The following is an 18,740-nucleotide window of genomic DNA, read 5'->3' on the forward strand; positions in this document are numbered from 1 at the left end:
GTCCAGCTTTGGAAACCCGGACGACTGTGCAGATGTCAGGGAGTGACATGAGTCTTGACTCCACACTGCCCTGCACTGGTGGGTCTGAGGTACTAATCTGAGAAGGCGACCGAGCTCTCAAGAAATAGGTCAGAAGCGAAAATTGCAGTGGAGGGGAAGGATAGAAGCAGTGGTTTGGCTACCAGACACTTGGAAGGGAAGTGGTATTAGTCACTTGAGAAGCATTCCTATATGTGAAGAGAGAGCCCCTGACCATGAGTAAGCAATAGTCCCCAGCTAGGAGATTAGGAAAACAGAACTCAGGCCAGAGAGGAGGCGCTTACTCATGATATCTCTAGAAAGGAAAAACCAGACACACTAAGCTCACTGTTGTTTATATTTTCGCATAGAGAGATTTTTAAACCAAATCCGGTGATCTGTCCTTTCTTCTGTGTGCTGCTCAGCATTCAATACTCAGTCAAGGTATGATGTATTAGCCACAGACTAGATCGAGTTCTGTATGACCTGATACAGATGCTGATGTGTGTCTTTCCTCCTTCCATGAGGTTGCGTTCAGGACATGTCCATGTGTTTAAAACACAGAGACACTGGCCACCAAGACAGAGTGCTGTCTGATACGCACTAAGTATTCAGAAGAGGTTTATTGAATTGAATGAAGACAAGGTTGATGGGTGTGATTTATGAAATCTTTTTCAGTTCAGATGAGTTTCTCAGAGTTCAAATACATTGGACTAATTGATCTCTGACTAACCATTAAACTACCTATTAAAAAAATGGAGTGCAGGGGCGCCTGGATGGCTCGGGGGAGGGGGGTAGACTTCTATCTTCGGCTCAAGTTGTGATCCCCAAGGTCCTGGGATCGAGTCCCCCACCGGGTTCCTTGCTCCGCAGGAAGTCTACTTCTCCCTGTCTCTCTACCCCTCCCCCTGCTCATTCTCTCTCTCTCTCTCTCTCTCTCTCTCTCTCTCTCTCTCTCTCAAATGAATAAATAAAAACTTTTTAAAAAATGGAGTGGATTGCCAGCCCTGTGATTTAAGATATTTAGTTTCCATTGTTAGGACCGTTCTTGGGCTCACATCCTATATGTAATAATGAAAAGTGCTGACTTTTATTTCAGAATTCTCAAGCATCTCAAGTTTCAACACAACTTACCAGTTCTGCTGAGACGATTTAAAAAAAAAAATTTTTTTAAGTCCCTAGGTGGGGAGTGGGAAATGGTTTGTTGGTATCATGAAGACATAGGCAGGAATAGATTGCCAAGGTTTGGTTGCAATGCGTACTGCTAGGGTAAAGCCCCAGTGTGAGACGTAATTTATATTTAGAGACTTGTGAATTATGAAATACTTCCACGTCCATGATCATGTAACTGCTCACCCTCCCCTGTCAAATATGTTGAGCTGGTCCCATTTTTAACCAGTGAGAAACACTGAGACCCAGAGAGTCTGGGTCTGGCAGGAGACCATCCCATACTGATACTATCACCATCATCACTCTGATGTTTGATGATGTCTCTAGAAGCATATTCCACAGTCTCTCATAGAACTGGACTTTCTGGGATTCAGACACATCAGTTAACTCCCGAGAGAGTAGACACGATAAACAAAGGTATCCTAATTCCGTATATTGCTTAAATATCATGAAGTTGGCCTGGGATTACTTAAATGGCTAGAAGGAGAAGCATGGGAGATGGAAATCAACCAGTTTTGGTGTTCTGGTCCTAACTCCAAAATAAAAGAGAGATTGTTTTAAAATCTTCTGCTTGTTCATTTAATTGGAGTTACTGTAGCTCGCAGTCGCATCGGACATGTCAGAGCCTGGCGTGTTTAGTCCAGTAGGGATATTATAATGCACGTGGCAAATTATCAAATATTTCAGAGGACCTTTTGATGATCACATATGCCCTTCCAAATCGCAGTGTAAATTCAAATTCAGTTCGACAACTATCTTTGGATGCCTACAAGCTGAGAAGTATTTATTAGTTAAAAATCAAACATGATAAAATAAAGAACTACCGGTAAAATATAAAGTTTTGGAAAATAAAGAAAAATCTTCACGATGATGAGACTTTTCCCACTCTACAAGGCCTTTGATGAAACCCACGGGCGACAATGTAAACGCTCTGCGCTCCGCAGGGAGTCTGTGTGAGGATCCTCTCTCTCTGTCTCACCCTCTGCCATCCCCCTGTGCTCTCTCTCTCTCTCAAATACATAAATAAATCTTTAAAAAAATAAAAAGTAAATAAACTCCACCTCTCCCCACCATAAAGATGAATAATAAATAATATATATATTTGCATAAACAGTAATTCTAAGTAGTGATAAATTTACTTGGAAGTAAAGGAAGAGGGTGATGTGATGGGATTTAATGGTGGATACGCAGGCTAATCTGGTTCCAGGACAGGCTTTTCCAAAGGGGTGACCATTGAGAAAGATGCAGAAATCTGGAGGGAAACAGAAGAGCATTCCAGGTGGATGGGATAGCCCTGAAGTGAGCAGGAACTGGGCCAGCTGGAGAGAACTAGGGGAGTGTGCCTGGAACGGGGAGCAGAAGAGGCTGAGAGAAGCAGAGATGAGGAGAAAGGAGCCTCCACTGTGTTCTGATAACACGGGGAAACTTCTGGATGGTTCAAGCCAACTTCTGGATGTGATACGATTTCTGCTTCAAAACGAGGTGTTCTATGGAAAATGGGGCAAGGATCAAAGCGCAGACAATTTAGAAGGCCAAGGGGAGAGATTTACAAGAGCCGGCTCCTTTGGCAAACCTTAATATGTAGTTGAGAAAACAACAAATTAAAACAATTATAAATTTTCTTAGGCAGTTTCAAAAGTGTCTAAGTGGATTTGGGAAAATCTGGAGAAACTTATTTTAAGGTCGTGTCTTAATCAGCAATACAGATTTGCCCAGGCTTGTGGGGAAAGAGAGGTGTACACCCCCATAATGAGGCAGGAAAGCCACAGGCCCTACCCCAAGGGTATTCCAAGACTTAGAGGAGGCAGATTGTTTTTATTTTCAGTTAAGATCAGTGGTGGTGGTGGGGGGGGGTGTTCTTAAGAAAAAGAACAAGCAGACTGTGGTCAGCCCGAGATCCCCAAGGATAATACGCAGATAACTTCCCCTAAAACACGTTTCTCGGTGTCACTGCAAGCTGGTGCAACATGACGTGGGTGCCTCTCAAAGTAGGAGGCTGTGGAATAAGCCTTACACAGAAGAGCGATTCCAATTCCACGGAATCCCATTAATTGAAATTCTGAAGTAGGCAAAACTGTTGTAAGTGAAGACAAATCACGTGTAGTGGTTGCTGGTGTAGAGGGCAGGGGACTGGCTGGGAAGAGGCCTGAGGGGCCCCAGGGCTGATGTCCTATGTGGTGGCAGGAGTGGAGCTTCCACAGGTGTGTGCGTGCGTTGAACCTCTCCCATGCTGCCCTCCAGACGGCCCCCGTCACAGGTGCGTGTGCTGCCTCCACACAACAGCTGTGAGTTCACCTCGAGCTCTCACCCATGGTGTGCCAGGGACCAGTGTTCTGGCATTCGGACCTTACTTTGCAATGTGTTAAAAAATAAGGTAGGAAAAAAAAATAAGGTAGGTCAGAAGATGGTCACAAGGCTCATCTAAGGACATTCACGGTGTTGTTCCTTCAGCTTTTCGACACGGTTCCGGATCTTCCTAGTAAGATCTGAAGATGAGAAACCGGAGTGCTTAGTAGCACCCTGTAGGGTGTAGTAGAATTTATCCTCAGATTTGCAACAGGTAGAGCAGATCACTGGCATTTTGTACGGAGCTGGATACACTTTCAATTGTGTAGCCTTCTCGTATGGGGCTCTGAAGTCCTATTACTGGTCCCTTTGAATACATGGCTTACACACCCAATCCTCTGTGCATCTGTTAATGAAACCGTTGCGTAAGTTCCTTTTCCTTTCTTTCCTTTTCTGATCAATATTCTACAGGCAAAATAACTCTGTTTAATGCCCAATATTTGAGTGAAGCTGTTTGCAGGTCCAGACACTCCCAGGTCAGATCATCCCCCAGGGCGAGTGTCCATCCACAGGGGTCCTCTTACAGCTGTACAGGTGCATCTTGTGGTCACTGTCACATTTCTCAGGAGTTAATTTTAACAAAAGAAAGGTGAAAAGCTTTTGTGTTTATTCAGGCTTTAAAACAGTTCTGGAAGGTCAGGATTATTTTCAGCGTGCCTACTACTGAGGAAATTGTGCCGGGGAGAGCTTAGAGAAGTCATTCGGGGTCACGTAATGAGGAAGTGGCCAAACAAAAACTTTCTCCTGGATGAATCAAAAAGCTCTTGCCCTTTTGCAGTTTTGTCCTAAACCTGCCTAACTAGTTTGTGATTTCTTTTTAAAAATAATTTTACTTAATGCAATGATCTCACATTTAACTCTTCCCGTTGCTTTATATTCATAATGTGAGACATTTGGGATAAGTATGGAATGAAGATTATACTTTGTTGGATCAAGAAACCTAGGTCAGGGGCACCTGGGTGGCTCAGGGGTTGAGTGTCTGCCTACGGCTCAGGGCATGATCCCGGGGTCCTGGGATCGAGTCCCGCATCGGGCTCCCTGCATGGAGCCTGCTTCTCCCTCTGCCTGTGTCTCTGCCTCTCCCTGTGTCTCTCATGAATAAATAAATAAAACCTTTAAAAAAATAAATAAAAGGAAAGAAACCTAGATCAAATCATTCTGATCCTCACTCTGGAGTTCAGTTAAGACCCTGTCATCTGCTTTGGGTCACACGGCAGGAGAAAGCCTCAAACGAAACAGCTTTGTAATGATCTCTTTGGAGACTTTAGTAACTAACTAATCCTGGAATAGAATTCAAGATGGATTTGCCTCAAACGGAATCACACGGTATTGTACCAATTGCTTTCTTGGTCTCCAGAACACGCCTGTTGACAGGTGAGCATTTAGGGCTTTTTACACTTTGCCATATTTTAAAAAATGAACAACACTTTGCAACTTTGCATGAAGCTTCATAAAGCATATACATTTGTTTACATGAGTTGTCCAGTTGCTTCCCAAAATGTTTTTCTTTTTTTTTTTTCCCAAGATGTTTTTCGAATTAACGTTCACATCAGTAATGTGTGACGTTGCTGTTCCAGATGCGGCATCTCTTTTCCTGAATATAAAAGTAGTTCATATGCATTGTAAGCAGTGAGGGGTCATGATAGGTATCCATCAAATAAATATTTTAGGAGCTCACTTCGCACTTTCTGAGGGAATGAATGCAAGGACAAATACGGTCTTTTTGAAATCATTTCTTCTATAATGTAACAAGCTAAACTTAACATGCATGTTTTCCTTTTTTGCTGACAAATGTTCCTTTGTGGTTGACTTAGTAATAAAAGTTTGGGGGGGGCAGGCAAGAGCACCTTACAAGCTGATATCACCCAGCACCCCTGAGTGGCTCCGTCGGTTAAGCCTCTGCCTTTGGCTCAGGTCGTGATCTCGGGGTCCTGGGATCGAGCCCCGTCCAGCGGGGAGCCTGCTTCTCCCCCTCCTCTTGCCCCTCTGCCCTGCTCGTGCTTCCTCTTGCTCTCTCAAATAAATAAGTAAAATCTAAAAAAAAAAAAAAAAGAGAGAGAGAGAGAGAGAAACTCTTTCAAATGAAAGCAACTGTTGCTGTTTCTCTCTGTACATGGAGGAAGGTCTTCTGACAGGTGCTCCCCCCTGAGCTCTAGGACACCGCTCACCTGGCTGGGACAAAGGGCACGAGTAACACTGTGCTCCCCACATGGCTGCCAGTCAGTTGGGCTGAAATGTGGAGACCAAGTCTGCCAGCCAGGAAAGCAGCTTTTGTTTCAACGTGTGCCGATTGAAAGGTCGTGGCTTATTGTCGCAACCCTGCACCTACATCAGTGGTGGCATCGTTAGGGACCTTGGGATTGGGCAATGAGTCTGGCCCCATGTGCATGCGTTGCTGCCAGCTGTGTACAGATGTTCCAAGTGAAGGGTGCAATCAGAGCAGCCCGTGCTCCCGGGTGAGAGCATCCCAGAGCTGTGTGGGTCAACCCAGGGTTGTGGTTGGAAGAATTCGGGGAGCATTAGGGGGCCCCTGGAGCAGATCAGGGCCTGGAGGGGGGAGGCTGTGCTTGGCATGGTCGGGCGGTTGTAGTTCCCAGCGAGAGATCTCCCCACCACCGGATTTGAAGGAGGCCACAGAAGAGGGAAATCCCCATAGAGTTCAAGAGGATGTGGCGATTGCTTCATATTTAACGTCGGTGTCAGTGCTTGGGGTTGATGATGTGGTGTCTGAACATGCGCTCGCTGCCGTGGCACCAAAACGCAAGGGCAGCCAGTCAGGTGATGCAGTTCCCGTGGGGAAGGAACAGAGATGCCTGCAAAATAGAAATGTAAATGTGGAAAGAGTCTCCGGGGAAAGTACCTGCGTCTTGACTGCGGCCTTGTTTCGTGTCCAGCCACCTGGCCACCGGCTGCGGTCGCGCCTGTGCCCGTGCGGAAGAACCTGGCTCGCGCTGAACCTACCCTCCAAAGCCACAGGCCATATTTCTTCACTCTTACGATAATTTGGGTTCAAAGTATATAGTCCCTTAACAAGCTCCCTGCTTCAAAAGCCCCAGACCTCTTTGTTTGGCTATGCTTGCTGAAACACGTCTTTCAAAGAGCCAGGTTTGTAAAGAGGACTTCATTATAATCTCCTGTGCTTTTAAAGATAGACCGACGGCTGTAGTGCCATAATCTAGCTTGGTCCCCTAATTTAAACTGTTTCTTGTACGAAGTTAGAACATGAGGGAGTTCAGCGTGCCAAGGCTGTGTCCTGCCAAAGAATGCAAAGCAGTTGCACCTCCACCTGTTCTGGGAGGATTCGCACGGCGTGTGGACAAACAGAAGCACGGGTTGGCTTCTCAGTAGTTGAGTGTGTTTTGAAATGTGTGTTTCCGCGTCATTATTTTCTGGATGGATGATTAGGCCTTTGATTTGTTCTTTGATGCGTTAGTCGAGAAGAATATTTATAATCTCTGGCCAGTTGGATTTTCATCTACACTTTTGCCGTCGATTTTAAGCTGTACGACCTTGTGGTCAGAAAACATCGGCCGGCGTCTGTTAACGTTCGTAAATATCCCTCGGACACGCAGTAATGTGATAATTGTATTTTGTAAAGTAAAAAGTTCATTATAGAGGTACTAATTCAACATTGTAATTGCATTATTTAAATACCCTATGATACACATTTTTTTTTTTTTTGTCTGCTAAAGCTCTAAAAGACTATTTTGTCTTGGGGCACCTGGGTGCAATGGTGGAGCGTCTGACTCTTGTTTTTGGCCTGGGTTGTTATCTCAGGGTCATGAGATCGATCCCTGGTCGGGCTCTGCTAAAGATTCTCTCTCCCTCTGCCCCTCTTCTCTCTCAGACTTGTGCTCTTTCTATCTCTCTCAAATAAATAAATCTTTTTTTTTAAAGACTATTTTTGTCTTAAAGCTTTTCATCGAATTTCCCCTTGAATTTTTAACATTTCAAATGATTCCGTGCATTATAGGGATGAGCTATCTCTTATGGCAAACTGTATCTTACATACACAAACATTTTCTTGTCGCATTCATCTTAGTGACCTTTTATCAGAATTAAGATTGTAAGTCGCTAAAACTCGCAAAGTTAGGTGAAATTTGTGAACATTTCATTTTAGTTTTGCTACTTTACTTGGCATTTCACGTAAAACCTTTTTTTTTCTCCCTTTTTTGCAGTCTGCCAAGGCACGAGTAACCGGCTCACCCAGTTGGGCACTTTTGAAGACCACTTCCTGAGCCTTCAGAGGATGTTCAATAACTGTGAGGTGGTCCTGGGGAATTTGGAAATTACCTACATGCAAAGGAATTATGACCTTTCCTTCTTAAAGGTTAGTTCAGTCAATTTGATTGTCTTACCCAAAGGATAGAAGGAAATATAAGGAGATAAGGACCTTGAGATAATGTAGTTGGAAGTGTATTTGCTTTTGCTACAGCAGTTATGTGTCCTGGGGGAACTACAGATGCAAGTTTTATCAGAAAACCACTTCACCAGCTAGTGTCAAGTCAGAGCTACGAAATAGTGTCAGAGAGAAACAGGCTGGCCTGCCGTTTCACTCTCATCAGAGACACTGATATTAAGCATTTAACCATTGCTGTCGCTGTGGTATCCTGGGATATTGGCTCTTTGAGAAAAAGACAAAGTCCTACTTTGTAGCATTTTCCCATTTCCTTGGTGTAATCACTCCCCCTCTAGTTGAATCCCAGCTACACCGCTCCTTCCATTTCCCACATGTCTCATGGTGGGCTCTCGTGAGCCACCAGGAGCCAGCTCTGAAGGCTTTGGAGTTGGGTGGTGGTTGAACTCTGGGTTTGATTGGCCTTCTGGGTTCTGTGTTGCTTTGTATAAGAAAGCGTGCAAGACGGATACAACACGAACAGATAAAACGTTTTCATTTTCTTCTGAGCATAGTGAACACCAAGTGAAACGAGAGTCAGAGCTTTGCTAAATAATGCACGTTGCCCTTTATAATCGCCAGCAGGCTCTAGAGGCAGAAGTACCTGAGTCGTCGTAAATCCTGTCACCTCCCGTATCCCCGCTGTAGTCATCCACCTGCTTTATAGTTGTCAGTCACTCGCGTGCGTGGTTGGCTTAGGTGTCCTGGGCTTTCTTGACCCATTTTAGACCTTGCATATTTGAGCTCTTGACAAGAGAAATAACACGTTCACGTTTGATCTCCTTAGACCATCCAGGAAGTTGCCGGGTATGTATTGATTGCCCTCAACACGGTGGAGAAGATTCCTTTGGAAAACCTGCAGATCATCCGAGGAAATGTGCTCTATGAAAACACCCATGCCTTATCCGTCCTCTCCAACTATGGCTCAAATAAAACTGGACTGCAAGAGCTTCCCCTGAGAAACTTGCATGGTGAGAGGCCAGGGCACCGGGAGGCTGGGGCTGCAGACAGCAGCTCAGACCAAAATATTTTTTAGTGCCACTCAGAGAAGACTTTTATTCATCAAATACAAATGTATTGAGCACCAACTCTGGGCAAGGTGCAGTAGGTGGAAGTGACTAAGAAGATAGTAGGTGATGGGGAGGGAAGGGAAGTTTTAAACCCGGTACCACTTCTCCTATATTCGTGGGGAAATATTCAGAGAGTGAGTAAGAAATGGTAATGGTTCTGGGACATAGAGACCAGATGACCTTGGCTGAATAAACTCCAATCCTAATACCTGGACCTCAGGTGTAAGGGACATACATCGAAAACCTCCCCTACTTGGGACAGTCTTCAGCGCAATGCTGTAATACAGAAGAACAGAGGATGACGGTATTGCAGAAGAACTTTGAATTCCTGGGAGTAGGTCCCTCGTGAAGGTCCCTCAAGTGGAAGCTAAGATGATAGAAGGGATAGGAAGTTGATTTAAATAAAATTGAAGATAATGAGGAGCATGCCCTTGCTGTGTGGCAGGTGCAGTGCCCATCCCATTGCATCGGCAACTTCACGCCCACCCTTCAACGCAGGTGTTTACACTCCCACCATCTTACACATAAAGAAGTGGTGGTAAAGTCATTCTCCCAAGGTCCCACGTTAGTGAAAAAATGGCCAGGAATGGCCACCAAAGCTCTGCCCCCCAGGGTCCTCGCCCTTCCCATGTGCTGTGCAGTTGTGACGGGAAGGGAGCCCATCAGGAAGAGGGGGACGAGAGCAGAGGGTGCATAACAGAGGGGGTCCTGGGAACGGTAGGAGCCCCACAATGGATGTGCTGGGATGAGGTGATGCATCCAGACCGAGCTCAGAAGCGGCTGGCACAGCCCTCCAGCTGGGCCCCTGGGTTTGGCCATCCTGTAAAACTGCCCGAAGACTTTCCACCCACCACTTTAGCTGCTCAGAACACCCACCCACATGGTCTGCGTTTATGCTAATACTAATTTGTGCTATTTACACGTTTTGCGAAATGGTCTGTACATTGAGCATGCCTCAATCTGCCCGTCTGGCCTCGTGCTATCTCGTGGTGACAGGCAGATGTGGTTAAGGGCATGGACCCCGGAGCCAGGATGTCTGGGTTCTAGCCCTGGCTCCGTCACTCACCAGCCAGATGCCCCTGGAGCAGATCCTCCCTGTGTCTCAGTTTCCTCCTCTTTAAAAAACGTGCATAACAATGGTAACAGACTTCCTGGGGGTGTTGAGAAAATTAAGTGAATTACTGTGGAAAAAGCACAACAGTTATTCCTGTTGTTGGTATTATTTCTGTTGTTGGCATGGGGTCGTATGAAGGCAGATTATTTAATGTTATTAAATCCTTATTCTATATGAATTATTTAGTAGTAATGAAGCACCGTTGTTAATAATTAACTCAGTGCCCACCACAAAGTATAAAATCATCAAATACTGAAAGTAAAAATAAAAGTGACTGCTGCCAGACTGATGACCTCTTCCTCTGCCAAGCTACCAGTCAGGGGCACCTGGATCGTCCAGGACCTTTGCTGCCTTCCTTTTACTTCTCACCAGGTTTGCAGGTTGTAGGTGTTTTTGTAAGCCCCACCCCCCTTGACCCTCCATCGTGCATTCTCTCTTGGCACCGTGGTCTGTTGTCCTGAGTGTCACAGCAGCCTTAATGCCCCTACGTTGTGTTTCGGGTCTGACCTCTCAGCAGAGATTTATCCTCTTGACTCTGGCTGCCTCCTGACTAAATGTTCTCTCTTGATTGTCCTGCTGTCATCTTTGACTTTCTACCCAGTGCTCCACAATTTGGCCCTTCGGGACCTCCCAGCCTTCCTTCTGTGGTTCCTTTGTTCTGCACCATCCGCGGAAGCCAACGCCTGCCTGGCCCTCCGACGTGCGTTTGCTGCAGTCTTCTGGCTGCGGAAAGCCTGCTGCGCCCTCCCCTCTGTATTCCACAATATGCTCCTGTTTCTGTTCTGGGAACTGTCATTCTTTACAACAGCCTCAGAGCTCTTCCCGGGGAGGACCTTTCCTTGTCCACATTGGTACTTTGTGCTTGTGGTAGTCCCATTCCCTGCTGGTGGCGGTGGGGGTGGGGGTGGGGGGTTGCCAGGCTTTATTTATGTATCTGTATTGAAATTACAGACAGTCATGGGACTATTGTGAGGATTAACTAAGATAATGCATTTAAAGCAACTCGCAGAGTACCTGGCCCTGTCATGTGTCATGCATGGTCTCCCGTGGCATGAGCTCATTGACCCTGTGACCTGTCTACCTTGTGAGCTCCTAGGTCCTCCTTATCCTTGCTGCAGTGGTTTATGCACATACGACATAGTAACCGTGTCTGTCTAATGTCGTACATGCAATACTCTCCCTTTGCTCACCCTCGAATTTTTTTAGCCATTACAGATTTTTCATGTTGTATTGTTTCTTCCTTTGAAACAGTCATACCGTCCTTCATGCCCTTTGCATTCCTAGTGTCCACCATCTCTTCATCAAACATACAGATTCTTCTCACCTTCCCCTCCCACTCCCCTGCCACTTTTTCTGGTGAGGAGCTCCAGAGGCAGCTCACAACATCACCCCTTCTCGTGGCCTCCCAGCCCACGGTGGTGACTGCCACCACCTGTCTGTCCCGTTTGCCCCTTATATCATCATACCCCTTTCTTCCTCCCCGTACTTCTGAATTATGATAGTTTCTGGATCAGAGGCCCATTTCAGGAGGCAAACCCTAACCCCTCCGCAGCACTATCATCAACTCATTTTTCAACTGCCCCCCCTCCCTCCGCCACAGCTCTATAGGGAGTCTTGCTCGCACACCGGCATTATTTTAGCAGAAGTCAAAATGTGAAGAAGTATTGCATACGTACTTTGTGGAAGTTTAAAGACAGGGCCGTTTGATAACTGAGGTTCTTTTCACGCGCAGAAATACTACAAGGCGCTGTGCGCTTCAGCAATAACCCTGTCCTCTGCAACGTGGAAACCATCCAGTGGCGGGACATCGTTGACAACGATTTTATAAGCAACATGTCGATGGACTTCCAGAACCAAGCGGGCAGGTGTAAGTGTTCCATAAATGTCCTCTGCCTGTAGCTCCTGTGGGTGGGACAGAGCTGTCGTGTGTTGGGGTGGTCAGATGACAGAGAACAGAGTTCATGTTTAAGCCACATTCATCTAAAGCAAAAATAGCTAACAATTGATCCACCCACTACAAGAGCACTTATCCGGGACAGAGGGTAAAGGCTTTTTCTCGTGACGGTATGCCTGCTAACAGAGCAGATCACCCCCTCCACGACAGCTGAGCCCTCATGTGGCCATGGAGAAGAGCTGTCGGCCCGGGCATGGGGGCTTCTCCCGTCATGCCCGGAGGAGACAAGCCAAACGTTTGTGTGCTTCCGACTTGCTGCTGAGCCTCCAAGCAGCGCCAGGCTCTCCGGAAGCACGTAAGGTGACCTCTGCCCTCCTACACAGAGCCCCAGGCAAAGTTGGGCACGGTGCACAGGGGGGGCGTTTGTCCACATTCCCCTGGTGCCAGTGACCCGGTCCCTGCCATTCATTGGCAGAGCGGCCCGTGCCAGGGAGAGGCTGGCAGGGGGCCAGGCTGTAGGTCGGGGCAGCACCACTTGGCCCCTTGGCAGTGCTGTGTGGGAAACTCTGAAGACACATGTTTACAGTTACCAAGCTCCGCTTGGCTTCTCCCTTCCTGATCTCCCTGGTCTTTCAAGCCTTTAAAATAAGAAGTCATCACCATTTCCTGCTTCTCTGTTTCCCTAAACTGTGCAGTGGATGCACGTTTTTGTTTTGGGGTAGGTTTTTTTGTTTTTGTTTTGTTTTTTTTTTTTTTTTTTTTTTTTGGTGTCAAAGAATTTGGAGTTCACATGGATCTTCAAAATTGACTAGAACCCCTTTCTTGTTACTTCATTTTATCTTATTGTATTTATTTGTTTGCTTATTGTAGTGAGATACCCTTGACATAAAATTTACCGTCTGAACCATTTTTAAGCATACAGTTCAGTGGTATGAGGCACATTCACACTGTGATACAATCATCACCACCATGCATCTCCGGAACTCTTTTTATCTTGCAAATACTGAAACTCTGTCCCCATGAAACAGTAACTCCCCCTCCCCCTCCCCCAGCCCCTGGCAACCAGCATTCTACTTTCCATCTCTACAATGTGACTGACTGCTCTAGGGACCTCATTCATGGTCTTTGTCTTTTTGTGACCGGCTTCCATCCCTTAGTGTAATGTCCTCAAGTTTCATCCAGGTTGTAGCATGTATCAGAATTTTTTTCTTTATATGGATGAATAAACATCCCATCGTGTGTATATATGTATGCACATGCTTTGCTTATCCATTCATCAGTTGATGAGCTCTTGGGTTGCTTCCACCTATTGACAGTTGTTAATAATGTCACCATGAACCTGGGTGTTGAGCTCCTTTGTTTTATAAATACATTATTCCAAGAGATATTCGGCATGGTACCGTGTTTTCAAGAAATTGGAAATTTTGTTCTACAGTGCAAAATTTTGTGTTACCTGTGACATCCGGGTTAACCTTTCTGCAGCTATCTAATGGACAGTGGGGAGTTAAATCGTGGACATTTATAACAACAGAAAAACTGACACAGGAAGGCTGTGAGGCTAATACAGATTTGCCATAGACTGAATCAACCAGCCCAAATGGCACACCTGTCCTCATCACACCGGGACTGTGGGAAAGAGCCTGAAAGAAAATGTTGGGATGGAAGAATGATAGATATATGTAGGAACAAGATCCAAATATGCCAAAGCTACGAACTGCAAACTGATATGGTTATTGAGTTAAGAATAGATGGGCAAGGGGATCCCTGGGTGGCTCAGCAGTTTAGCGCCTGCCTTTGGCCCAGGGCGTGATCCTGGAGTCCCGGGATGGAGTCCCACGTCAGGCTCCCTGATGGAACCTGCTTCTCCCTCTGCCTGTGTCTCTGCCTCTTTCTCTCTCTCTCTCTCTCTCTCTCTTCTCTCTCTCCCCCCCTCATGAATAAATAAATAAAATCTTTTTTTAAAAAAAGAATAGATGGGTAAGAATAAGCTACACATGTAGAAGAGAAAGTAAGAGTAAGCCTTGCTAAATTAAATGTCCATAAAGAAATGACATTTCAAGCAAATGAGGGAAGGATTTATTATTCAGGAAATCATTCCAGAATGATTGAACTATTAAGGGGAAAATATCAAAGGGACAGAACTATAATGATTTTTTTTAAAAAAAAAGACACTGTCCACCTGCTACCTGTATTCTCCTCATTAATTACCCAGCAGGAACAAGAATAGGAGCCTGCCACTCCTTTTGTGCTGAAGGAACCTCTGCCCCAGCCCAGTAATCTTCATGGCACATGTGTTTTCTGAGAACTTGCCTCATTTAATCTATATCTTAAAAAAAAAAACTCATAAGGTGATTAAAGTATTTTATGGACAATGGATTTGAGATTCAGAAAGGTCACCCAGAGCACCCCTACATGATGTTATTGCTGCTGTAGCTTGGAATTTGAAGTTAGATTGGGTGGGTTTACTGAGGTAGAAATTAAAAAAAAGAAATCAGTCATCCACTTTATACACCAATATACATTCCAGATTGTATGATGTATAATGCATTGCTGAATATATAAGTAAGTGCTAGGAAAGAAACATAAAGATGGATATTGGTAATACCAAGTTGAAGAAAAGCCAGTCGGATACCATAAAAGAAAACTTAGATATGAAAAAAATCTTAATGACAAACAGCAAAAACATTGTACATCAGCTGCTTACCTTGAAAAGGGTTGATATTCTTGATAATATGATCGTATAAAGTAGTCTTAGGTATCCCACGAAAAAGATGAACCTCTCAATAAAAAAAAATGGGCCAAAGACATGAGCAGTTTGTGCCCTCCACATACAAAGATGGCCAAGAAATAAAGTAAAATGTTATTTCTTACTGTTATATTAAAAAGGTCAAAATAAAATAAAGAAGCATCATTTTTGCCTTTGCTAAAGATTTGGATTCCTTTTGATTTTTAGATACCTGGATCAGGAGGGGTATGTAGAAGTAGAAATTCTTATATTCTTCTTGTGGGCATATAGATTAGTCAAATGTGGTCAGAGGTAGAATTTCAGCAATATGTATTGAAGCTTTAAAGTATGCACTCCTCATGTCTAGGAAGACTAAGAAAAAAATATTAAGAGGAGTGAAAATTACAAGGATATAGAAAAATATTTTTGTGCAAGAATATTCCTTGCAGCCTTATTTATAATTAATGTTGGTAATAACTTACCTATGTAAAAATGAGAGCCTGGTCAAAGCCATGAAAATCATGTTATGTAGACGGATATTTAAAGGCATGGAAAATTACCATGTTTTATTAGCTTTTTTTAAAGTTATGATACAAAGTATAGTGTGACATCAATTCTTATACATGCATATACTTATGTATATATTGGTTATCTCTGCATGATTCTCATTTCTTCCTTTTTTCTATTATCCGTATTTTATTTTTTTTAATATTATTTATTTGCGAGAGAGAAAGCGAGCAAGCAGGGGGAAGAACGGAGGGAGAGGGAGAAGCAGGCTCCCCGCTGAGCAGGGATCTCAATGCAGGGCTCAATCCCAGGACCCTGAGATCATGACCTGAGCCAGAGGCAGATGCTTCACTGACTGAACCACCCAGGTGCCCCTCTGTTATCCATATTTTCTATAATTTGCCTGCATTTCCTTTTTTGTTACATAGGGTTAATAATAGAATTATAAGCAAACCTCAATTCATTGGTTGGCACGTGTTTTTCCGATACGGGAAGGTGCCATTAAGCATTTTTATTTTAAATATTTTTTGTTTGGGGACCCCTGGGTGACTCAGTGGTTGAGCACCTGCCCCTGGCTCAGGGCATGATCCGCCGTCTCAGGCTCAAGTCCCACATCAGGCTCCCTGCCTGGAGCCTGCTTCTCCCTCTGCCTGTGTCTCTGCCTTTCTCTTTCTGTGTCTTTCATGAATAAATAAATAAAATATTGTAAAAAATAAGTAAGTAGGGATCCCTGGGTGGCGCAGTGGTTTGGCGCCTGCCTTTGGCCCAGGGCGTGATCCTGGAGACCCGGGATCGAATCCCACGTCAGGCTCCCGGTGCATGGAGCCTGCTTCTCCCTCTGCCTGTGTCTCTGCCTCTCTCTCTCTCTCTCTCTCTCTCTGTGACTGTCATAAATAAATAAATAAATAAATAAATAAATAAATAAATAAATAAATAAATAAATTAAGTAAGTAAGTAAGTAAGTAAATAAATAAATAAATACTTTGTGTTTCGTAAACCTACTATATTCTTTAATAGGGATTGAGAACTGTAAGTATAGGGCAAACAGTAAAAATAACATCACTGTGCAGACACAGACACTTTTAACACTTCTGGGTACTGCTTCTCTTGCCTGTCTCCCTCTCTGTCTCTTTACTTCTGTCTCTGTCCCTCTCATCTTCACAGCCCGCACCGTGCATTTGGGGTTTGGCCTCACCATCTCTCATGATTCCTAGGAGCACCAGCATTGCACTAATGCCCTTCACTTGTGGGGTGACTGGAAAGATTTTCAGTCTCATAAAGGGGTGTCCTAGTTCCACAGTAACTTGGGAAATCATCAGCTCTTCCATTTGAAATCTAAATTCTACCGGGAATTAAATTCTTCCTGACTGTAGGAGACTTTGGGGCACACATGACCTCCTTCAGGTTGTTGTGTCTTTGCAACAAAAGATACCTGCACGGCTGGATCTTTTTGCAACAAACTTGGGTAGTCGATCTGTTCTCTTTATACAGATAGAAGGCTTTGGTCTTCAGGTATCTCAATGCTAATGGAAAAACGAAACACAACCGATGAGATTTAAAAAACCTTGTAGCTGTAATTTGTAGTTGATCATTTACAAAAAACTGCAAAAACCGATCGACATCAATATTTCCACGCAGTAGCTTAAAATCAATAGCTACAGGTTTAGCTAATCAGCAAAGCGATGCACACTGTGAACATTGGACCCTTTGAGCAGCGTCAGGACCTCTGTCTGGCTTCGGGTCTAGGAGTCTTTATTTGCAGGCCCTCATCTCCCCAAGATCACTGACCCCCTGGTCCCTCGAGACTGGCACAGTGAGTGTAGTGTGTGCACCAACCCCACCAGACTGGACACCCTTCACACTGAGATGCTGAAAGATCCCCAAGGCTGAACAGAGGTGGAGATTGGACCATTTGGACCTCAGTTGTCATGGCCTGTGACAAGTCAGTAATTCTCCTGCGTTGGTTTCTGCAGCTGAAATGTCAAAAAAGCAGAACATGGTTCCTCTTTTTTTTTTCCTTGTGATAGTCTTTCGAGTCATCCTACAAACCAATCAGCAAACAAACCAACAAAAGAATAAGAAATGTGAAAGCTGTTCCTTGTTTCTAGGACATCGCTTTGCTCAGGGCAGGTTGTCATCAGTTCCTTCCATCCATTCTCTTCCTCTGAGATAGAATTTAACGATTACTTTTATGTTTTAGGTCAAAAGTGTGATCCAAGCTGTCCCAATGGAAGTTGCTGGGGTCCGGGAAAGGAGAATTGCCAGAAACGTAAGTCAGCAAGCAGAATTTCAGATAAATGTGTGCCCACGTCCCTCCCCTTATACTCAGCTGATGGTAGGTGTTTGCCCTTTGACGACTCCAAAAAAGCAGTTGCATGAATGACCTCCTTGCAAATCTCCCTGCATGCGGTTAATCTGGTGTGGGCCATCTGGGGCACTGGAGCTTGTCATTAATGAGTGAAAGTCAGCCACACAGATGCCACCAGTTTCTTTGAACCGTATGTTTGCTGCATTTTCCTGGGAACAGAAGACTTGCCTGTGTTACCTGAGTTTCAGGACACTTCTTGTTTTCTCTCCCTTGGGGGCCCGTCTACACAGAAGCACGAGCAACCCTTTTAGAAGGGTTCTGCTGGGATCCTTAGCTGAGGAGCATGGGTGGCCAAACAATCTGGGGACGGCCCCCTTTTCAAGTTCACTGTCGTTCAGTTTGCTTGTGATGTGACTGTTGGGTCCTTTTACACACTGCTTTCGGGCACGCACTTCTGTTATTTGATGTGTTTCCATATCACCCGAAATCTCAGCTCTCGCCAGCGTGTAATTAGTGAGCAGCTCTAGAAGTCTAGACCTGATCTGATGAGTCCTCCTAAGTGATTAAAAATAAGTGGGGAAAAGAGGTGCAATAAAGAAAGGTTGTGATTCAGTGTAATTTGGCCGAGTGCGGATGTTTGGGAACTTGGACGAGCCGGGCAGCCACTAAATTCATCACTTTGTTCACCTTTTCACCAACTGTGTTTGCAAGTACCCTGCAAGGCCCCTGGGGAATGACCCCTCACCCCCCTCCCTGGCTCTTCAGCTCACCGTTGACTTTTGCTCCTTTCCAGTGACCAAAATCATCTGTGCCCAGCAGTGTTCGGGGCGCTGTCGCGGCAGGTCCCCCAGCGACTGCTGCCACAACCAGTGTGCCGCCGGCTGCACGGGGCCCCGCGAGAGCGACTGCCTGGTAAGGCCGGCCCTGCCCAGCAAAGCAGGAGCTCTTGTCCTGCCTTCACCACTTACTTCATGACTTCAGGCAAACTGTAGGACCCCTCTGTGTCTCGGTGTCCCTGCCTGACGATGCTGGATGGTACTGCATGGTGGCCTGGGTGGCACCACGCCTGTGGCGTCCGCACCAGGACTGGGCGAGGGATGAGCAGCAGCACTAAGTGTGAGCTGTCTGGCCTTGGCGTTGGCTGTGGCCAGCTGCACTGTTGTCACGCTCCTCATTATTCTGCTTCAGTACA

General features: G+C 45.2%; 1 protein-coding gene across 3 annotated transcripts in view; it reads left to right on the forward strand.

Moving 5' to 3' along the window:
* The window catches only part of EGFR (epidermal growth factor receptor), a 198,767-nt gene that overhangs the window by 130,932 nt on the left and 49,095 nt on the right, over window positions 1-18,740 (forward strand). For all 3 annotated transcript variants that reach the window (XM_055300828.1, XM_055300829.1, XM_055300830.1), the window contains 5 exons: window positions 7,713-7,864; window positions 8,718-8,901; window positions 11,847-11,981; window positions 17,441-17,509; window positions 18,342-18,460. In XM_055300828.1, coding sequence (XP_055156803.1) covers window positions 7,713-7,864; window positions 8,718-8,901; window positions 11,847-11,981; window positions 17,441-17,509; window positions 18,342-18,460 — 659 coding nt within the window. Of the gene's footprint in view, window positions 1-7,712; window positions 7,865-8,717; window positions 8,902-11,846; window positions 11,982-17,440; window positions 17,510-18,341; window positions 18,461-18,740 lie in introns of those variants that run through there.

The sequence above is a fragment of the Nyctereutes procyonoides genome, unplaced genomic scaffold (assembly GCF_905146905.1).
Source record: "Nyctereutes procyonoides isolate TBG_1078 unplaced genomic scaffold, NYPRO_anot_genome, whole genome shotgun sequence".
Lineage (NCBI taxonomy): Eukaryota > Metazoa > Chordata > Mammalia > Carnivora > Canidae > Nyctereutes > Nyctereutes procyonoides.